Below are 19716 nucleotides of genomic sequence, written 5' to 3' on the forward strand. Positions count from 1 at the left end.
ACCATTGATGCAGCTATTCACGTCATGTTGGCCAATGAACTCCAAGTCCATTGTCCATTTCTTCAGTAAAATAAGAAGTGAGCCATTTATGAGCATGTATTATTTAGACCTTTCAAAATACAGTTTTCACTTTTTCATATCCCTTCAACACCCAAATCAGTAACAATAACTTGTGGCCACTGGAAATATTTTAAAATACAACTTCCTTCTTTCATTACATTGTATTTTATGCAAACCAAATAGAAACTAGCTATCCTTGATTTTTATCATATCACTTAGAGAATTTTAATACTTCTTGGCTATTGTCAGGTTTAGTAGCAAATGTTCCAAAATATGAGTTTTCAAAAATATTTTCATAAATTTAAGGAATATTAGAGTTGAAAGAATCCTACTACTCAGTATGATTTTCCTATTTTAGATGTTAATACCAATAACAGCTAAAATAAAAGAACATAAATTAAAGGACTTGCTTGCTACTATCCATGGCAATTTTTTGAAATAATATGAATAGAACCAAACATTTAAGAAATATGTTATGTAACCATTGCATAATGAATGACATTTTCCATGTCTCTGGTATTTAGTTGAAAAATTTGAAACCCAAACAAACAAACAGCAATAACAACAAAACATTAAAACAACCGAAGGAACTGGCTTGGAAATCAGAAAGACCAAGTTCAAATCCATGTCTTATTTTTCTGTGGTTGGCAAACAAATTCCTTGTGTTATCTAGAAGACACTGATTTGGTCTTTTTGTTGTTGATTATGAATTCTATATAAGTTTATAAGGGAGCTTCTGGTAATAAATATTTTTCACCAAATTGGAGATGTAACTAGGGGTAATCTTGCTTTTGTATGTGGCAGAGCTCCCGAGAAAACAAACAGATTCTATTATTTTCAGATGCCCTTTTATATTCCTGGTCCCTTTTACTATACCAGTTATCTCTAAACATAATTTACCATAAAGTTCACTTTTACATTGAAAATTAGTTTTAAAATTAATATCTCACCTTTGAGTACAACTATTGGTTTCTTAAATCTCAATACACTGTGCTTTTTAAAATTCATTCAGCCATTATACTCTACAATTGTGCAGTGAGCAACTATGGCATAAGAGGCAATGAAAGGAATTTGAACATAAATGAGGCATGAGTTTTGCATTCAAGGAGCTTCCTAGAAAAGTGATAAGAACACAATAACTCTAATACAAGACAAGATGTGACAGGTAGCATACAGAGAAATACAAATGGCAGAGCATGAGAGTAAAGAGTGGGCATGGTCACATGTCTGTCAGAATAATCAGGGGACTTCATGAACCAGAGGTCATCTGAGCTAATGTGAAAATCATATTACTGCCCCAACTTGGCAAGATCAAGTTACCCTGTACTTGAAATTTAAAAAAAAGAACTGGTTTACTATTTTTAAATTCAGATTCCCAATTTTTCATTTTCATTAAAAACTTCTTTAGGATTGTCTGGGTTTATAAACAACCAGGAGTTAATTACAGGTGGGAAAAATAGATATGCCTATGAAATTTTGGGTAGCAAAATAAGTCTCTTTAGCAAAGTCTAAAATCCTACTAGGAAATGCATAGATGTCAAGGTTTGAATAATTTTTTTTAATATTGCTCACTTATTTAATAATTTATTGAACATAAAATTAGAGAATTAAGGTACTTAAAGAGTATAAGCGTTGGAGCTGGACAGATAGGATTCTAAATACCTGATCTACCATTTCACAACTTGAGAGCTAGCACTTCAAGTCTGTGAAGCTTTTAAGTTCTGGTATATTGTAAATTCTTAGTAAATGGTGGGAAGAGCTGCTGATATTTTGGGCAACATATAAGGCACCAATGATATGAAGATAATAAGACATTGTACCTGTCCTCTTAATACTCACAGCAGAGGGTAATTGGTAATTTATTCTTTCTTAAAGACACAAACTTTCATCTATAATAAAGGCACTGCATAAAACTATTCAAAAGCACTTAATATATTCATCACACATGAAAATGAAGCCCTAATTTCTATCATTAGTTTATTAAGTGTCCTTTTTTTAACAAAGCATTGATAATTACACTCAAATATAAGTTAAAATCTGAACCCAGGTCAAATCAGGAGTCATTTAGATTTTTAATCCAAGCAGTGATTATAATGTAGCAGAAATAAAGTTCTTGTCAATTAGTGTGAATAACCCGAAACATTAAGGAATCAATCCACACAGAAGTCAATCCTGAAGTTGCAAGTGGAAGTCAAAACTACTTTAATCAAGAATGATTGAAGGGCTAGGACATGGTACAAAAAGCTGATCATCTAAAGCTCGAAACCAAAAAAAATAAAATAAAAAGACTCGGTAATCCCTGTGGGTATTTATTCATCTGTTAATAGAGGACCATGAAAAATAGATTACTTCATTTGACCTAGCTCTACCCAAGTATACTGATGCAGATGTGCATTAGTCTTTTAATGTGGTTGGCGTCATATTTGAAAGGAGCTGGGGCCAAGGTGAGGGATTGGAGTCCCACCCCTAAAGATTCTCCATTAAAGTTGTCTACCACATACCTAAAATGATTCCATTAGTTAATCCTCCATTCAAATACAAACATTTTCTCCTTACCTCCCAATTCACTTTAAGCCAATATTAGTCTATATCTCTGAATTGGGATTTATTTCAGAAAGATTCCTTTCCTCCTTCAGGGCTTCCTGGTTAAGTAACATCCAGGGCCCCTTGAGAAATGGGAAATGCAGGAGGTATCCATGAAGAGCCAGGCATTTTTCAGGATGAAGTAGTAAGTAAAATGAGAAAGTACTTTTTATATTGCCGGTTTCATTATTTACCCATTCATTCTTCCATTCATTTTTGTAAAGCTGTGAGCATGGTGATTGCTATACAACAGAAATTAAACTAAGAGATGTTATACAACAGAATATTTCAGTAGGGAGTCAAATCAACTTGAACTAAAAAACTTGTGACAAAACTTACTAGCATGTAGCATTTTGTAAATTACTTATTTTCCCCAGGTCCTTTGTTACTTCCTGTCTTACCAAGTTATAGTAAATATGTGTGCTAATTTGTATAAAAAGTCTAGTGCCTGACGCAGAGATCCTGGATACGTGTTAACATTCTTCCTTCCTGTGTCAGAATACTGATTGGTTAATTGGAATGCTGGGTAGTATCTCAAAGGCTTCTCAGGTATTCTGCTTTCTCCTTCTGTGCTGTCAGCTTGCTGAGATGCTGGCTTTAATGTGAAGCAAAATATTACATATTGCTATTCATAGCAACTACCCCGAAGAAGATGTGTTTCTACCATCAAAATTAACTTCATCACATTTTCTATTTCTCAAGACATTTCAGTGCCCTTTATTTTATTTGCTAGATGTGTTATCAATAAATAATCTCTTTTATTTACATCTTAAGTCAAAATAATTTTTTTTAATGGACTTTATCCTGCCTTTCTTGACCTCTTAAAGATAACTCTGCAGTTGCCATGCAGCAAAGCATTGTTGGAGAAAGTTATGGAACATACTGATCTAATCCTTTACTGTCACCTCTTTGTCAAGTTCAATCTGGTTGTATCTGCTACTGTCTCAGAAATGATTGTAATCCCCTTCTCATTTTCTTGGTAGAATAACCTTTATAGCAGTTGTTTCAAACTCTCCCATTTCCTTAATGCAATCAACACCTTCTCAGATCTGCTGCTCTCAAGATTGACTCTCAAAGGACAATTTCCACTCCTGTAGTACGGAAAATATTGATATCATTTAACATGCATTTCCTCAGATGTGCCTACCTTTACTTCAACATATCAGGACTCAAATTCATCCTCCTATTTGCCCTTCAGGGCTCACACAGTAAGGCTTCGCTCCATTTTGCTAATGCAAATACAAGCTGACCTGTGGTTTATCCCTTGTCTGTTAACATCAGCAACTAGCTACTTACTCGACCCTCTGTATTTTTCTCTGAGAATAATTTTTCTCCACTTTCAAACGTGCTACTTATACCCTACGTTGAAAAGGTTTTCAATTTATTCGTTGCCTCAAGTGACCATCTTTCTGGTGGAAATTTCTCAAATTTTTCAGCATGCATCGACTGCCACCCACTTCCTCTTTTTACTTGCTCTCCAACACTATCTTGCTTTGATTTCCATCACCTAACACAAACTGCTTCCAAAAAGTTACCAACTCATCCTCCTTGTTCATCCCAATAGCCTTTCTCCAGCCTCAACTTTCTGGATAATTTTATGAGACACTCTCTTCCCTTTTTTTTTTTTGAATAATGGAAAACTTTCTGATTTACAATGTCTTGCCTCTCTGACCATCTCAGGCTCTTTCTCTCCAACCCCCTAAATGAGTGACTCTCTAAATCCCATTATTAGTTGAGTGATTTTATATATTCCCATGGATTCAACTGTCACCTCCATGCAAATGCATTCTGGACGTATCCCCAGGTCTTACTTCTCAAACTGACAATTATTTTGTTCCTACCAGGATGCACTTATGTTATGTCCCAAAAGGCAGAACATTATACTGAACACTATTAAATTAAAAAAAATCAAAATAGTATGCCAGTGACAGAACCAGTTTTGATGAAAAATTAGTAAAAGTACATATTCTGAAAGAGCCTACATATGTATTTAACTAAACATTTTTGTCATGATGTGGCTTTTCACTAAATTCTACTTAATCTCAATTTAAAATATCTTTCTGTACAAAAGAGGTAAACAGAGACCGCACCACTGCAGGCACAATAAACTCACTTTTTTGTCTGCATAGTAAGGGTCCAGGTCCTCCAGGGGCTCTGAAACCATGCCCTGAGGGATGTCCCCATAGATGAAGGGCAGCTGTTTGCCGGCTTCCAAGTCACTGCTTGGCTTTGGCCCTTCTTCGTCATCGTCTTTCTTTTCTTCTTTGGGTTCCTTTGTTTTTCCTTCAGCAATACGTTGTTCAATGTGGGCAAGAGACTGTTTTGTGAAGAAGACAAAGCTCTGAGGTCCTGGGGGAGGCAACATTGCCATCTTTTCATCCTGTATATTTTATTTCCCCTTCAGCTCCTTACATAAGAGGCCTAAGGAGAAACAAACAAAGCCTTAAGTGGTTGCCAGCCAGGGACAGCACTTTAAAAAAATAATAATATTAATAATAAAACAGATTTTGGCTTCAACTACAAGAAGTACTGTGTTCACAGAATTATCATCATGTTGAATGAGCACTTATTAAGTGACTACTATGTACATGACTTATTTTCTATGCTCTCTAATGATCTTTATTTAAGAATTTGAACTTAACACTTCACAGATCTTAAGGTGACAACTTAATGAAAAATATGTTTAATTCCCTTTATTTTTCATCTGTATTTACTCTTAGTGCAATTCAATTCAACTTTCCTTGTTTAAAAATCGTTATGACAGTGCTTCTGATAGCACCACTCTCCAGGTTCCCTTCTTGCCTCTCTGGTCACCTGATCCTCTTCTGTCTGACATCTCATAATATACTCACACCCTCTGCTTCTCTTTCTTGAGGAAACTCATCTCTGTGAAGTGAGGTGGTGGAAGATTGTTTTACTCTATTTTACACATTTAGATTTTCTTACAATAAATACATATACCTTTATGAATCAGAAAAAAATATATTTCCATTTTGAATTAAAAACAATTTAGGCAAATGTTTCAGAAGAACAAAGAAGATAAAAGGAATTTGGGAAAGGTTTGGGATAGATTCCATTTAAAAAGTAAAAAAAAAACACTATAATAGGCATTCAAATTATGACTTCCCTAATTAACTTACATGTGTAAGTAAATTGGGACACACCAACTTCTAGTATGTCAACCCACTGTGAACAACTTGAAAGGTTGTATATTAAGTGATATCATGACACACAGAGGGAGGATAAGCTAAGAGAAGCCATGGTCTGTTCTTTTATTTTCCAATGCGAAACATAAAAATTAAGCAAATCACAATAGTGACAACACAGGTTATACAGATTCAGAAAAAGTAGTGAAAAGAAGCTGAAACTAATTATTCTTTTACAGATTTCTCCTATTCCTATGTCAAACAAAATTTACTTCAATTATGTTTAGAGTAAAATGGATGACTTTTCCCCTTAGTCATTTGGGCAAGGTATAAGAATAACCCTTATCAGAAATCTATGTATTTTTTTTAAGGTGGAAAACCAGTTTAAAAACAACAGAAAATCATTTTGCAATGTAAAATTATAAAAAGGCTTATAATGCAAATTTAGCTTTTCTGGAAAATGCATTTTTATGTTTTTATCACATAATTGAGTCTGGTTTTTGCCATGGTATGTATCATCATATTTCTTTTTAAATCTGCTAACCCATATTCATTTAAAATGTTTTTACCAAAGAGTTAATCTGGGCATGTTCCTATATCAGATATTTAAAGCTGTGAGAGTAAGGAGAAAACACAGTTTTTGTCATTAAGGACCTTACATTCTAAAAAGGAATAATCATATCAAATCATACAGCAAAGACAAGCCTGGTTTGGCCATACTACAGGAGAATACAATCAGCTTAAATAACTCACAGCCTTCTTTTGTACCCTGATGTAGACACAGAGATAGAGATATAGGCATGCGCCAGGAGAGAGGAGGGTACCACAGGTAACAGGAAGTGGCGAGTTCCTGCGATTTAAGTACAAAATTTCTAACATTTCTGACATAAATTGCAGGACTCTTTTAGGAGCCTCTCCAAACGTGGAGAACTCAAAACATCTTATAAATAGTAGATATATAGCAATAGTTCATGGGAGAGAATTTGCTGAAAGCCATGCAATGGCATATTTGGAAATAAGAACACATCTCTACCTATGGATTCAGAATTATGGAATTTTATAATTATGAAAAAGAAGAGCAAAGTCAGTTCACTCTGCTGGCCACAAGCAGCTAAAATTATTACTTTTGAACAAAATTCGGACAGTTAATTGACTATGCGTCTGCTGGTTTGCCCTGGGTTTTAAAGTATTTGACTAAGATTATTTATTCTGTTATTTCTATAAATTCAAACCAGTAAAAAGAGACATATATTTTGATGGAAACGAAAGTTGAGATGAGTTTCGAAGAATGTAGTGAAAAATAAGGGACACTTCATGTGTACATTCAAAAGCAGGATACAGTGACTCATGAAAGAATGAATCGTGACTCAGCATTCCACTACTAGGTAAGTGCTCAATAGAATTGAAAACATGTCCCCGCCAAACTTGTACCTGAATGTTCATAGCAGCATTATTCTTAATAGCCAAAAAGTGGAAACAATCCAAATGTCCGTCAACTGACAAAATGGGGCGTATCCACACAACGGAATACGACAATAAAAATAAATAAAATACAGATACATGTTACAACATGGATGAACTCTGAAAACCCCATGAAGGTGGCCAGACCCAAAAGGTCACATACTGGATGATTCCATCTGTATGAAATGTCCAGAACAGGCATACCCTCAGAGACAAAAAGTACATTGCTATTGCCAGAGGCTGGGGGGAGGGGGTAGTGAGGAGAGACCATTAATGGTTATGGGGTTAATGGTTAATAGGAATGAAGTTTCTCGGGGAGGTGATAAAAAGTTCTAAAATTAGATAATGGCAATGATTGCACAACTCTATGAATATGCTATAAACCACTGAATTTACGCTTTAAAGGATGATTTTTATGGTATGTGAGCTACACCTCAATAAAATTATTATAAAAGCTTTCTAAGAAAATTGAATCATGAAATCTGTGAAAATTGCCCTGAGCTGAGAAGAGAGGTTTAGGAAAATGGAAACAAATGCACATACTCAACACCAATCACTGTATAAGTCTCTGTAGTCTCAGTATAAACATGGGATTGCTCTTGGTGTAAGATTAATTCAGGAGAAGCTAAGGTTTAGTTCTAGCACTTGAAGGCCAAGCCTGGTACAGGTTTTAAAACTGTGGTCACAAATCAATCTAAGAAACAAGGCGGTGAGTGTAGTTGCCACTTGGGCTTAAGAGATTCCTCAACACTTTTGGAAATCACAAAGGCGAGGAGGGGTTACTTGTGTCAACTGACTTTCAGTGTACACATACATGGCCTCCTGCGGGAAGAGATGGCTGAAGAACTGGTATTTTTGTACATCTTACATTCGAATGAAGGTGTCACCTCTTTCAAGAATTATTTGACAGAAATCCAGGTAAGTAGATGTCATGAACTCAGATGTCCAGTCACCAGCTCCACTCTTTCAATATTCCTATTCTCTTTTTCCCTCTTTTTCTTCTCCTTGCTCATGCACATTCTCAATATACAGTTTCTGAATCACTAAAGTATATGGAAATAGCAGGGATGGTGGGTGATTCAAGTCAGTGGTACCACTGGGACATATCTTCCTCAGGCTAAATTGAAGGAAGACACTAAGCACCTGCTTAACATCAGGGCCTTGAAAAGTTAAGTTGAAGAGACTCTGGTCAGATTCCATAATCATCCTCTAGTTTGGAGGGAAGAGGGGAAATCACTGCCTCCTGTCTGTATGATGGGAAAAATAATGTGTACCAAATTTTGAGGGTAATTTTGCAATATCTATCAAAAGCCTCAAATATGTTGATTCATTTTTATGGCCAAATAACCTCCCTTCTAGGAATGTAACCAAAAGCAATAATCTCAGATGTCCTCAAACATTTATGAAGATGTTTACTGAAATGTTTTTATAATATTGAAAATTGTAATCAATCCAAAAGTCTAACAGTCAGGGTTTCATTAAATGAAAATAAACATACAATGAAAAACTGAGTGGCATTTAAAGAGTGCTTTTAAAGACTATTTAATAAATTTAAAAAATCTTATAAAGGATAATTAATAGAATACAGGGTACATGTACACAAACATATATTTATATTCATCTTAATTTTTAAAAATGTACAGAAAGAAACTCTGAAATTAAATACACTATATATTTAATGAAGGTCATTCCTAGCTGAGGGATTATGAGTTATTTTTATTAATTTATTTATACTTATTTTTCAAATTTTACGAATAAAAATGTCATGCTTTTTTATCCAAAAAAAGGTACTTTAAAAAGAAGCACTTAAATTTATTTGACCTGATTTAATATATTTAATGAAATCAGCCACTGTTTATTCTTTCCATGTTTAGTTTACAATTTTGAAAATTACCATGTTTCCACTTATTAATATCACCATGACTGCATCTTCTTCAGAGTAAGATCACAATATTGCACATGAAGACAATATTTTTGTGTTCTCATGACTATTTTGCCAACCTACCATTAATCTCATAATAGAAGATACTTAACTTCTGAAAATAAAAACTGAAGGTATTATCCTTGTACCTAGGATTTCTTACAATTATAATAGGTATGAAAATATTTATTCTGAACTCTTCTTATTTTCTAGCTATTACCTATGTATGTATGCATTTCTCTCTCTCTCTCTCTCTCTCTCTCTCTCTCTCTCTCATCTACCTATTTTTATCTCATACAGCTTTCCAGTCAAAGCAATGTCAGCTTCCAGTTCATGACAATGGTCTTGACCCATGTGTTTACCACCCCTTGGCCTCCAAATTCCGATTGCACTGAAAACAAAGATGCACAGTAGGGAACAGTTTCATGACATCACTGAACACCAAAAAAGACACTAAACAGTTTTCACAAATCTGAAGAAGAGATAGCAGATGGGGTTACCCCAGTGAAGAGATCAGAGCAGAAGACGCAGCCTAAAACACTCATCTGAGAATGTCAGAACAGAGAAAGAAATACTTCTTCCCAGCACAGAAGTCATAGAGTTGGCACACAGGGCAAGTATGTCAGAAAACAAGTTGACTAACCCAAGGATTATCGATTTAACAACTTGCAGGTCACATTTCCCACTACTCCCTCTATATTCAAGTATAAAGCAGCAGAATTTATCCCCAGGCTAAAACCAAAAAGTTAATCTCTGAATGAATTGAGATAAGACCCCCTAGGGTGTCCATTTCCATTTTAGCTGAAAGCAGAGTGGAGACTGGGGAAAGGTGGACTCTTCTTCTTGCCCATACATCCTAAAAGGAAGCCAGGCTATCAACACGCCAGACACATACAGAGAGCTTGCTGTCATCCCTCTCTTTCAAGGCAGTATTTGTTTGGAAAACAGGCCTACATAAAGGCAGAAGAAATCCTGACCAACAACAGCATAGCTTTTCATTTATAACTATTAATAGATAATTAAGGATAAATTGGTAATCAAAGACTACCAAACATAAAACTGAAGGACTAAGATGAACAGACCAAACTCCTAACTCTAGAAGAAAGGAAAAAGCAAACATAGGGGAATATTGAGTTTAAAATTAGTATTCCCAGAGAAATCTGAGAGGATAGAGAATCTATTACAGAAAAGAATAGGCTACAAAAAAAAAAAAAGAGGTATCAAAACAACAAAAGTTCCTGATAATTAGAGGCATGATGGTCAAAATAAAAATTTCAATAGAATGTTTGCTGAAAAGAACTAGAAGCCAGAATTTTAGTTACCTTTCAAGGGTACTTTATCAGGAAGGGGCATAAGTGAGCATTCTAAGGTGTGGAAATGTTCTGTATGTTGATCTGTGTGATGGTCGCATGGGTATGTACATATGTAAAAATTAATGGAGTGCTATACTTTGGATTTGTGTCAAAAAATTCCCCTAAAAAGTAGTGCAAAAGAGCAAAGGAAAGCTCAAAATAAAATTCAGGAGATATAGAATAATCCAGGGAGTCCCAACATCAGTCTCATTTGAGCTTCCAAAAGAGGGAGCAGCAAATGGAAAAGAGAAAATAATAATTAAGAAAAGATAGAAGAAAATTAATCAAGAGTCATCAGGCTGAAAATACAAAAGAGGTTCAATTAAAAAGGTAGATTCTAGTGAAAATTTAGAATTCCAATAAGAAAAAGAAGATTTTGAAAAAAATCCATATATTAGATCCATTGTTTTTATCTCTTTAGGGTAAATTGGAGACAATCTGAAATTTATTTTATTAATATCTTCCTTTCAAGGGACCAATGTGTCACACTGCAAACTCCCACAGGGTAAGGAATGTCTCTTCTACTTTCTTTGCTTAGATGAATACCTAAAGCTTTATTAGGTGCCACCTATGGTTGGTGTGCTGAATGTATGATTTCCAATGGTATCAATTTTCATTGAATCTCACACCAATTCTTCCATAACTAGGTATGGATACTGGCATCATGTTAAACAGTATCAAGAACCCATATTATAAAATTAATGAGTCTTATTCCCTACTCTTTTCTTAAATACTACTATTTTAAAAGCTCTTTTCACTTAGGTAACAGTAAAAAGGCGGCTAAGGACTTCCCTGGTGGCGCAGTGGTTAAGAGTCCGCCTGCCAATGCAAGGGACATGGATTCGATCCCTGGTCCAGGAAGATCCCACATGCCGCAGAGCAGCTAAGCCCGGGAGCCACAACTACTGAGCCCGCGCTCTAGAGCCCATGCGCCACAACTACTGAGCCCGCGTGCCACAACTACAGAAGACCGCGCGCCTAGAGCCCGTGCTCCACAACAAGAGAAGCCGCCTCAACGAGAAGCTCACACACCACAACGAAGAGTAGCCCCCTCTCGTCGCAGCGAGAGAGCCCGCACACAGCAACAAAGACCCAATGCAGCCAAAAAAAAAAAAAAAAAAAGGCAGCTAAGTGTCATTTTTCCCTATTGCTGCCAAAAAATGTATGTCAGAATGAAGGTATACTCTGTTTTGGTTCCCAACGTGGGTGTATAATAGAATCATCTGCATAACTTAAAAACTACAGCTACCAGGGCTTATCCAAGTAATGCTGAAATAAAATTTTTGAGGGAGGGTTTAAGTTTATCTACTTTAAAAAAGCATAAAATATTGATGTGACTCCCCTTTTAAGAACCATTTTTAAAGCAACAAATGCACTAAATCAAAAACATCAGATGAATACATATAAATTAATGACCAGGTTTTATTATTCAATAAGAGAAAACAAATGCAATTAAAAGCACACAAAAGTTTTTAGATTTTGTTTTATTTGAAGAGTATGTAGTAGGAATGTAAAATATGAAAGTTTAAAGTCTCCATTTTAAAATTGAAAAGATAAACATAAATTCCATTCAATAAAAACAACACATTTTTTGAACTCTGAATCTATATTATGCTCAGTTAAAGAAAGAAGATTTGGAATGAGGGGGAAAAAGGAGGACATGAAAAAGGTTGAAAGAGAGAAAGAAGATGATAAACAAACTAAACAGGAAAGGAGAGTGTAATAGGGGGAAAGGGAGAGGGTCTAACAAAAATACCCTAGGCCCCTTAGCTCCCTTCCAGCTACAAAGTCCAAGACAATAAAAAAAAAACAAAGCAAGTTCTTCACCATATTAATTTTTATTTTTAATTCTCAACATTTTAAGCATCATTCATGTTGTATTACTCATATTACTTCATCTCTGTTAAGCCTGGAACCCCAAATATCAAATTATTATGTTGTACATCTGAAATTAATATAATGTTATATGTCAATTATTCCTCAATTAAAAAAAGCTGATCGTTCAACTTTTAGGAATAAATGACAACACTGCAAAAAAAGAAGACAAAGATATTAAAAGAAACATGTTTATCAGCTTAAGAACTAAAGGTATGTATTAATTTATGAATGCTAAATATTTAGCAATGTACACACTTTAAAAAAATTTTTTTCACTTTACATAAGTTTCTCCAGTTTCTCTTCAAATTTGAGTTTCTGCAAGACATTGAAAATATGGCTCAATTTCCAAAAATGTAAAATGGACAAAATCCTTCATAATATATATCATGAAGTGCACTTGTATTCAACACAGAAAAACTCAAACTGGTTTCAGTAACTCACAGATCAGTCATCATCTTGACCTTTCCCATCACAATCCATGTTCCACATTTTATAGCTATTGACGCTTTACAGATGACAAGTTCTCTAAGCCTCAGTTTCCTAGTTTGAAAATGGGGTTAATAATCACTGCCTCCAAGAGTGGTTAGGGTTGGCATGGTTAAGTGTATATAAAGTGTTTAGGGGAGTTTTACACATAGTAACCGTAAATGGTGCCGTTAATATTATTAACTTGTCTCATCTTTCCATTTGAATTCCTTGCTTTGGTCATTTACATCATACATTTGTAATTAAGATCTACTAATTACAATAAACTTGAGGATATTTCAATTTATAGAAATTTATTAGCCTTTTAAACAAGAAACATAGTTCACATATATGTATAACACAAGCAGAGATTTGATTTAGAGACATGATTCAAGTGCAAGTTCAAGAGCCAGAAATCCTAGAGTTTGAATCCTGGGTTTAATAGTTACTAGCTATGTGATCTTGTATATCCAAGTTATGCAACCTATCTGAGCCTAAAAGACACTGAAGCATTTACAATAGAACCAGTTACTTTGTAAAACATAATGTTAAACACCACAAATATCCCTAGAATGAATCTTCATTGCTCAGAGATTTAGATTGCCACTGAGTTTCCTTTGTTTAAGTAAATTCCCATTATTTTGCCTTTGTTGCCTTGAACTTTATATCAACATTTGTGAGATAATTTTTTATTTAGACGAAATTATGTGGTTCAAGAACTATCATTAAGATTTTTTTTCTTTTTTTTAATTGAAGTGGTATTTCTGTACAGGCTCAAAAGGAAGTGAATTCTACCACTTGGTTCACCTTCTGAGAAGCATTTAAGTATCATTAATGGAGTCTCTGAACAGAGTACAGGAATGATCCTTTCATTCAAACAAAGAAATATCACAGTCTCTAGAGAGTTTTAGGGACTCTGGGTACCTTCTATGGCTCTGAACATACTGTTCCAAAAATTGTATTCTTTTTTTTTTTTTTTAATTATTTTGTTTATTTATTTATTTTTGGCTGCGTTGGGTCTTCGTTGCTGCGTGCAGGCTTTCTCTAGTTGTGGCGAGCGGGGGCTACTCTTCTTTGCGGTGAGCAGGCTTGTCATTGCGGTGGCTTTTCTTGTTGCAGAGCACAGGCTCTAGGCGTATGGGCTTCAGTAGTTGTGGCACGCGGGCTCAGTAGTTGTGGCTCACGGGCTCTAGAGCATAGGCTCAGAAGTTGTGGTGCACGGGCTTAGTTGCTCCGTGGCATGTGGGATCTTCCCGTACCAGGGCTCGAACCCGTGTCCCCTGCATTGGCAGGCAGATTCTTAATCACTGAGCCACCAGGGAAGCCCCAAAAATTGTATTCTTGTAGTCATGTATCAGCAGCAGCCATGACAAAGCTGCTTTGGGGGATTCCTTTAGTCCTCAGGGTCCTATGAAGCCCCTCACATACGGATAATCTCTGAGAGTGAGATGGGTGTGGGTTCCCTTAGATGTGTACAGTCCTAACTGAGAATCTCCCAGAAATCAGTGAAGTGAACCCCAACACCAGTTTTTACTTAAATGTGGAAAAGGGAAAAAATGTGGTCTGTGCCCATTATCTTATTCTGGTAAAGGTCTCAGTGGCCTCTGTTACCTTAGCCCCACAGCAGGTGCCTAATACTGGAACTCTAAATGGCAGTTCCCAACTGATTTATTAATGCCAGAGTGTCAACTCTATTGTGGTTCAGGTAGGATATGTGTATATCATGTCCAAATAACTTTGTAATAAGAAATGGGCTTTTGTAATGATTATCAGCATACTTTGTCTTACCCATGTAATATATATTTAAAAATAGAATTATTCTCTTAAAATATTTCCTATGGAATTACTTTAGCAGCTAGTTTCATTTGACAAGTTTCAACATTTCTTGTAGAAATCAGGTAATATTTGAATTTCTGATTTCTTTGTGATTAGACAATTAAAGATATGATATTTCCTCATTTCAAGGAGCAGAAGAATAATTACATGTTTATAATTCTATAATAAACTAAACTCAGGCTCTGTTTTATATTCCATCACTGAGTCTCTTACCTATAGCTAACTTGAATTTATATAAAATTAAAATAGGTCCAATAAACCATTTTGAAGTTCTGCCAAAATCTGAATCAACTTTGGTCAAATCTAAATTATTTAAGACAGTGGACAAATGTAAAAATAAGTAAAATAGGATGTTATATTGATCTCACTGTTGTCAAATGAAAAATTGCTTTGAAAATGTCACTTGTCTGGAAACAGATAGTGATATTTTCTCACAGGTAAAATTTTAGCTGGAGTACCATTCATTTTTAAAGCCTTCTCAAGGCACCAGGGAATCCATATACAAGCATTTTAAAGGGCAATTTAAAATAAATCATACCTCACATCAACAGTGATAACTCATGTTGATGATATGTTCTCTTGATATATGATGAGAATGGTGCTTTACTTGTATAGTCGTCCTCCCCAAAATTCAAAACTTTGATCCTAATCATGAGAAAAACATCAGAAAACCCCAAGTCAGGGACATTCTACAAAATACCTGACCAGTACTCCTTCAAATCATCAAAGTTATCAAAAACAAGGAAAGTCTGAGGAACTGTGACAGCCTATAGATGTCTAAGGAGACACGATGGCTAAATGTAATCCTGGTATCCTGGGCAGGATCTTGGATGAGAAAAAAAGACAGTGGGGAAAACCTAGGGCAATCTGAGTAAAGTATTATTACTTAATAATAATAATGTATCATTATGGTTTCATTAATTGCAACATATATACCATAAAAATGTAAATTGTTATTAATAGGGGAAACTGGGTATGGAGTACATGGGAACTCTCTGTACTACCTGCATAATTTTTCCATAAATCTAAAACAATTCCAAGATAAAAAGTTCATTTAAAAAAAAAGAGACATCACAGGTATAAAATTACACTAATATTATGTAAAGTTAACAATGTATCAGTAATTTTATTTTATCAAGTAAATACATTGCCATTATTTAGAATGTACCTAAGTGATAATAGACCTACAAAACTGAGCTACCTTAATTAAAATGGGTTATAATTAATACATAAAAATAATTTGCATAGTAAAAAATAGCATCACTTTGATAAACAGGAGATCCATTAGAAATGCTGAACAATTTTTAAGTTATTATGCTTGGGAGGGTAATTTTTATAAATGTGCCCTCTTGGGTAAGGAATAAGCTTACAACTTATAAACATAGAACTAGACTGGAGTCACAATGTCTGAGTCCTAATTATACTTGAGATCATTATGCCTAAGTAGGCTAAAAAGTTCATCTATAAGGGATTCATGTGTGTTTTCTTTTAGAATAAGGGTAATTTAGCTCACTCGGTAGTGTTAAGCATACCAAGTATTTTTTAAGTTGTTAAATTAATGTATTATTATATGTCTGTCATGATTATGCAGTTAAGCTATAAAAGGCTCTCTTTTGGTTTCTGTATTACTTTAGAAACTGTGGGGTAACACTGCAATGAAGGAAATCTATCTGACTCAGAAATTCTCATTTTACTGACTTCTAAACACCTGATAATAGTCAGGGATACACTTAATTAACCATTTCTTATAACCAAAGTCCTCTGTTGCCACCATAGCATTTTAAAACCCTCACCTATGTTCAGTGGCATCCCCTTTACAATTTTTCTACTCATAAAATCTAAAATCCCATGATAAAAGAGAAAGTCATCATCAGGAGATGGGAGAAGCAACCTTTAGTTCCAGTATGAACTGTTATAAGCTCTCTTTCATCAGAACTACAAAACTTCAGATGAGTCTGGAAGCTCTGCTCTACATCTTGGCACCAAAGGAAACACCTGGATCCTTCCTACACTCAGCTGCAGTACATGAGAGGAATACCTAGATCATACAAATCCTATCTGTCAACGACAAGGAAGATGAAGCTGAAACTCTCAAAGATAAGAGGAAGTGTACGTTAATCATCCAGTAGCTCTACTATTTAGATAAGAAAGTGAAAGCTGCTGGAGGACTGAATCTGGAGAGTATAGGGAAAAAAACAGTAACTAAACCAGGTTTGAGTCCATTCCTGGCTGCTCCCTGAATTGTAATTAGAAGGCCTCGCAATAGTCGTTCATTTTGCTGATACGTGAACACCTGATAACATCACTGGAGGAAGGCAATAGACAGATATGCCCTGGCTGTACAAATTTTGTTCCATTCTTGGCAGGATGACCATGGCATTTATGTTGCGAAGAAAGATTTTTTGTCAAGAATAAATGCTACATCACATCAGACACCAAGACATAAATTGGGACTGTTCTGGGCAAACTTCGATATATGCTTATCTTACTTTTGAGACATCCTAGAAGTTACCAAAAAGGACCTAAGATCCTTACAAGGCATTCCTTTGTAATATTTTCCTTTTTATGGGAGCATATAAGACTAACTGTCTTGATCATTATTTGTCTAGGTGTACCACAGCTACTGTGTGCTTTGCTGAAAGACAGACGTTATGGCTGCACAGCAGTACCAAAATAAACATAGGCAGAACTTAAATCTTAAATTCGTAAGATTTAATCATAATGACATTCCTACTCTTTGGAAATCCTACACCTTGCTTAAATGGCATCCCAGGGAGTCTTCCAGCCTGGGACCTCAGATAACTGAAGATTCCCAGCTTCAGGTGCAGGCTGGAAGCACCATGGGTTATATTCAAATACTGCTTGGCATTGCATTTAATATGCAATAAAAGGTCTATAAAACCCCTTGACTAATCTTTTAATTTGCTGTCTTGATATATCTGTCTAATTTTGATCAAAATAAATCCATAATTTTAGCTCTAATTTGGGCAGACCCTCTAACACTTCCTGAGTATCAGTTTATCATTTTTGAAAACTGTACAAATTTTCAAATTGTCAATTGTTCTACCTCTGATGCTTTATCTTACCCTTTGCCATATCCCGGTTCAGTAAAACCAGTGGTTGTAATCCATTATGTTTAGGGATTTAGGTGATGGCCATATTATTTGTTTCGTTACCTGAAATTTAAAAATTAACCAAAATTTTTTCACTTAAGTAGGCAGTAAGGAGACTAGAATTAAGACAGCCTTTATGAATCTATATGCAATCCTCTATTTCCTCAATTTGCTTTTAACTTTATATAATTTCTTACAATGTCGTCAGTAGTCACTAAATATAGTACACTTTATCATTTAATTGCCTATCTTCATTGTGGATTTATCCTGTGCATATCCTAGTCATTCCTCATGTCTAGCCGGTACTAAGGAGCCTTCCCTTACAAGATGGGTTAGATGAACTAATATGTGTCATCATTGAACTATAGCCCATAAATATACAGCTTCACTTGACTGATTGTTAGAATTAGGTGTCTCTAGGAATCTCTAAGATTATGTGATCCTAGAGAGCAGTGTATCCTTAGCCTGTAATTGTGCTTAGAACAAAGTAGACCTGCCACTTGGTTTTGTAGTCTCGTGGTCACTGACAATCCAGAACATTAGAAGGTATAAAAAATATCCTTCTAGAGTGAGCAGTTCTGTGTTTTTACCCCATTGCTGGTTGAATGGTTTGTTTAGTTTGGAGGAATTCATGGAACTATATATTTAGGATATATGTATTTTTCTGTAAGTATATTGAACTTCATGCAAAGTTTAAAAAGATGAATGCGAAATTTAAAACCTTTTTTCAGAAAACACAAACTGAGAGAATTCATCACCATACGAAAATATACATTAAACATTAAAGGAAGTTTCTAGGCAGAAGGAAAAGATCCTAAGGGAAGAAGAGTGGAAATACAGAGAGAAATGAAGAACATCGGAATGGGTATGTTTCTGTGTATATAAAAGGAAAAACTGACTCTACAAAAATGAATGACTATACAAAGCAATAATAGTTCTATATCATGGATTTTAAGGCTATGTAGAATAAAATGCATGAATGAATTCCAGTTTATATATTTTCTTGAATCCATCATTATATATACAAACTAGATTTCCTTTAATCTTATTTAATTTTTACTTATTTCAGCCTGTAACATTTGAGTTTTATTATTAAGGTAATTGTTCTCAGGTTTCAAAAAAAGAAGATGGAATTTTTTTCTCTGTTGTGTAGAAAACACTGTCCATGAAGCCCCTTAAGTGTATACTGTTGTATAAATACTACTATTTTCAAAGTAGCCTTATTTTGAAAGAGCCTTCAATAACTGAAAATTAGAAAATGAATCTTAAATGACCAGCCATCAGTTAAATTATTTTCAACATTATTATTTGTATTAAAATTTATTTTTAAATGTCATCACAATAAACTGTCAGCAGAATTAACAGGATGTGCTTTGGGGATTTTTCTTTATTAAGCTACAAAAGACTAAAGCAAGAAGACCTAAATATTGGTCTTCTTGACCAATTCAAGAAGACCTGAATTCCTTATTGTTCAAATTATTAAGACAAACTGAAGGTAATCCTGATTTTAAGATCACCTCCCAATAGGTTATACAAATAATAATTGTTACATGTGTGAAATCATATGATGTTAATATTCCTTTAATATGTCCATTCCATTTTACTTACTGTTCAACAAATATTTTTAAACTGATTACTAAGTGTCAGACACAATGCCAGGTTCTGGGGACACAAATACAAAATAGGCGGCCTTGGTCCTTGTCCTCTGGGACCTACAGTCTACTGGGGAATATGGGAAAGCAAACAATTGCAATCCACCTATCATATGAAAGTAATGAGAATATATGGAAAAGGTACCTGACCCGGACTCTGGAAGGAAGATTTTGGTCAAGGAGGGAAGATGAGTAGAGGTTGGGTGGTCTGTACTATGACTTGTATCCCCGATAGGTCCTCTGCCTTGG

At 34.9% G+C, this 19716-nt stretch overlaps 1 protein-coding gene and 1 long non-coding RNA gene across 2 annotated transcripts in view; one reads left to right on the plus strand and one right to left on the minus strand.

Moving 5' to 3' along the window:
• Nucleotides 1-9052, minus strand: part of SCN9A (sodium voltage-gated channel alpha subunit 9) — a 103950-nt gene extending 94898 nt beyond the window's left edge. Inside the window, exon 1 of the mRNA XM_082464871.1 lies at nt 4757-9052. Within this exon, the coding sequence (XP_082320997.1) occupies nt 4757-5014 (258 nt within the window). The 5' untranslated portion in view covers nt 5015-9052. The remainder of the gene's footprint in view (nt 1-4756) is intronic.
• LOC309662482 overlaps nt 1-19716 on the plus strand; it is a 437456-nt gene that overhangs the window by 243236 nt on the left and 174504 nt on the right. The gene's annotated exons all lie outside the window — the stretch shown is intronic.

This window comes from Balaenoptera physalus, assembly GCF_965194825.1.
Source record: "Balaenoptera physalus genome assembly, chromosome: 6".
In the NCBI taxonomy this organism is placed as follows: Eukaryota; Metazoa; Chordata; class Mammalia; order Artiodactyla; family Balaenopteridae; genus Balaenoptera; species Balaenoptera physalus.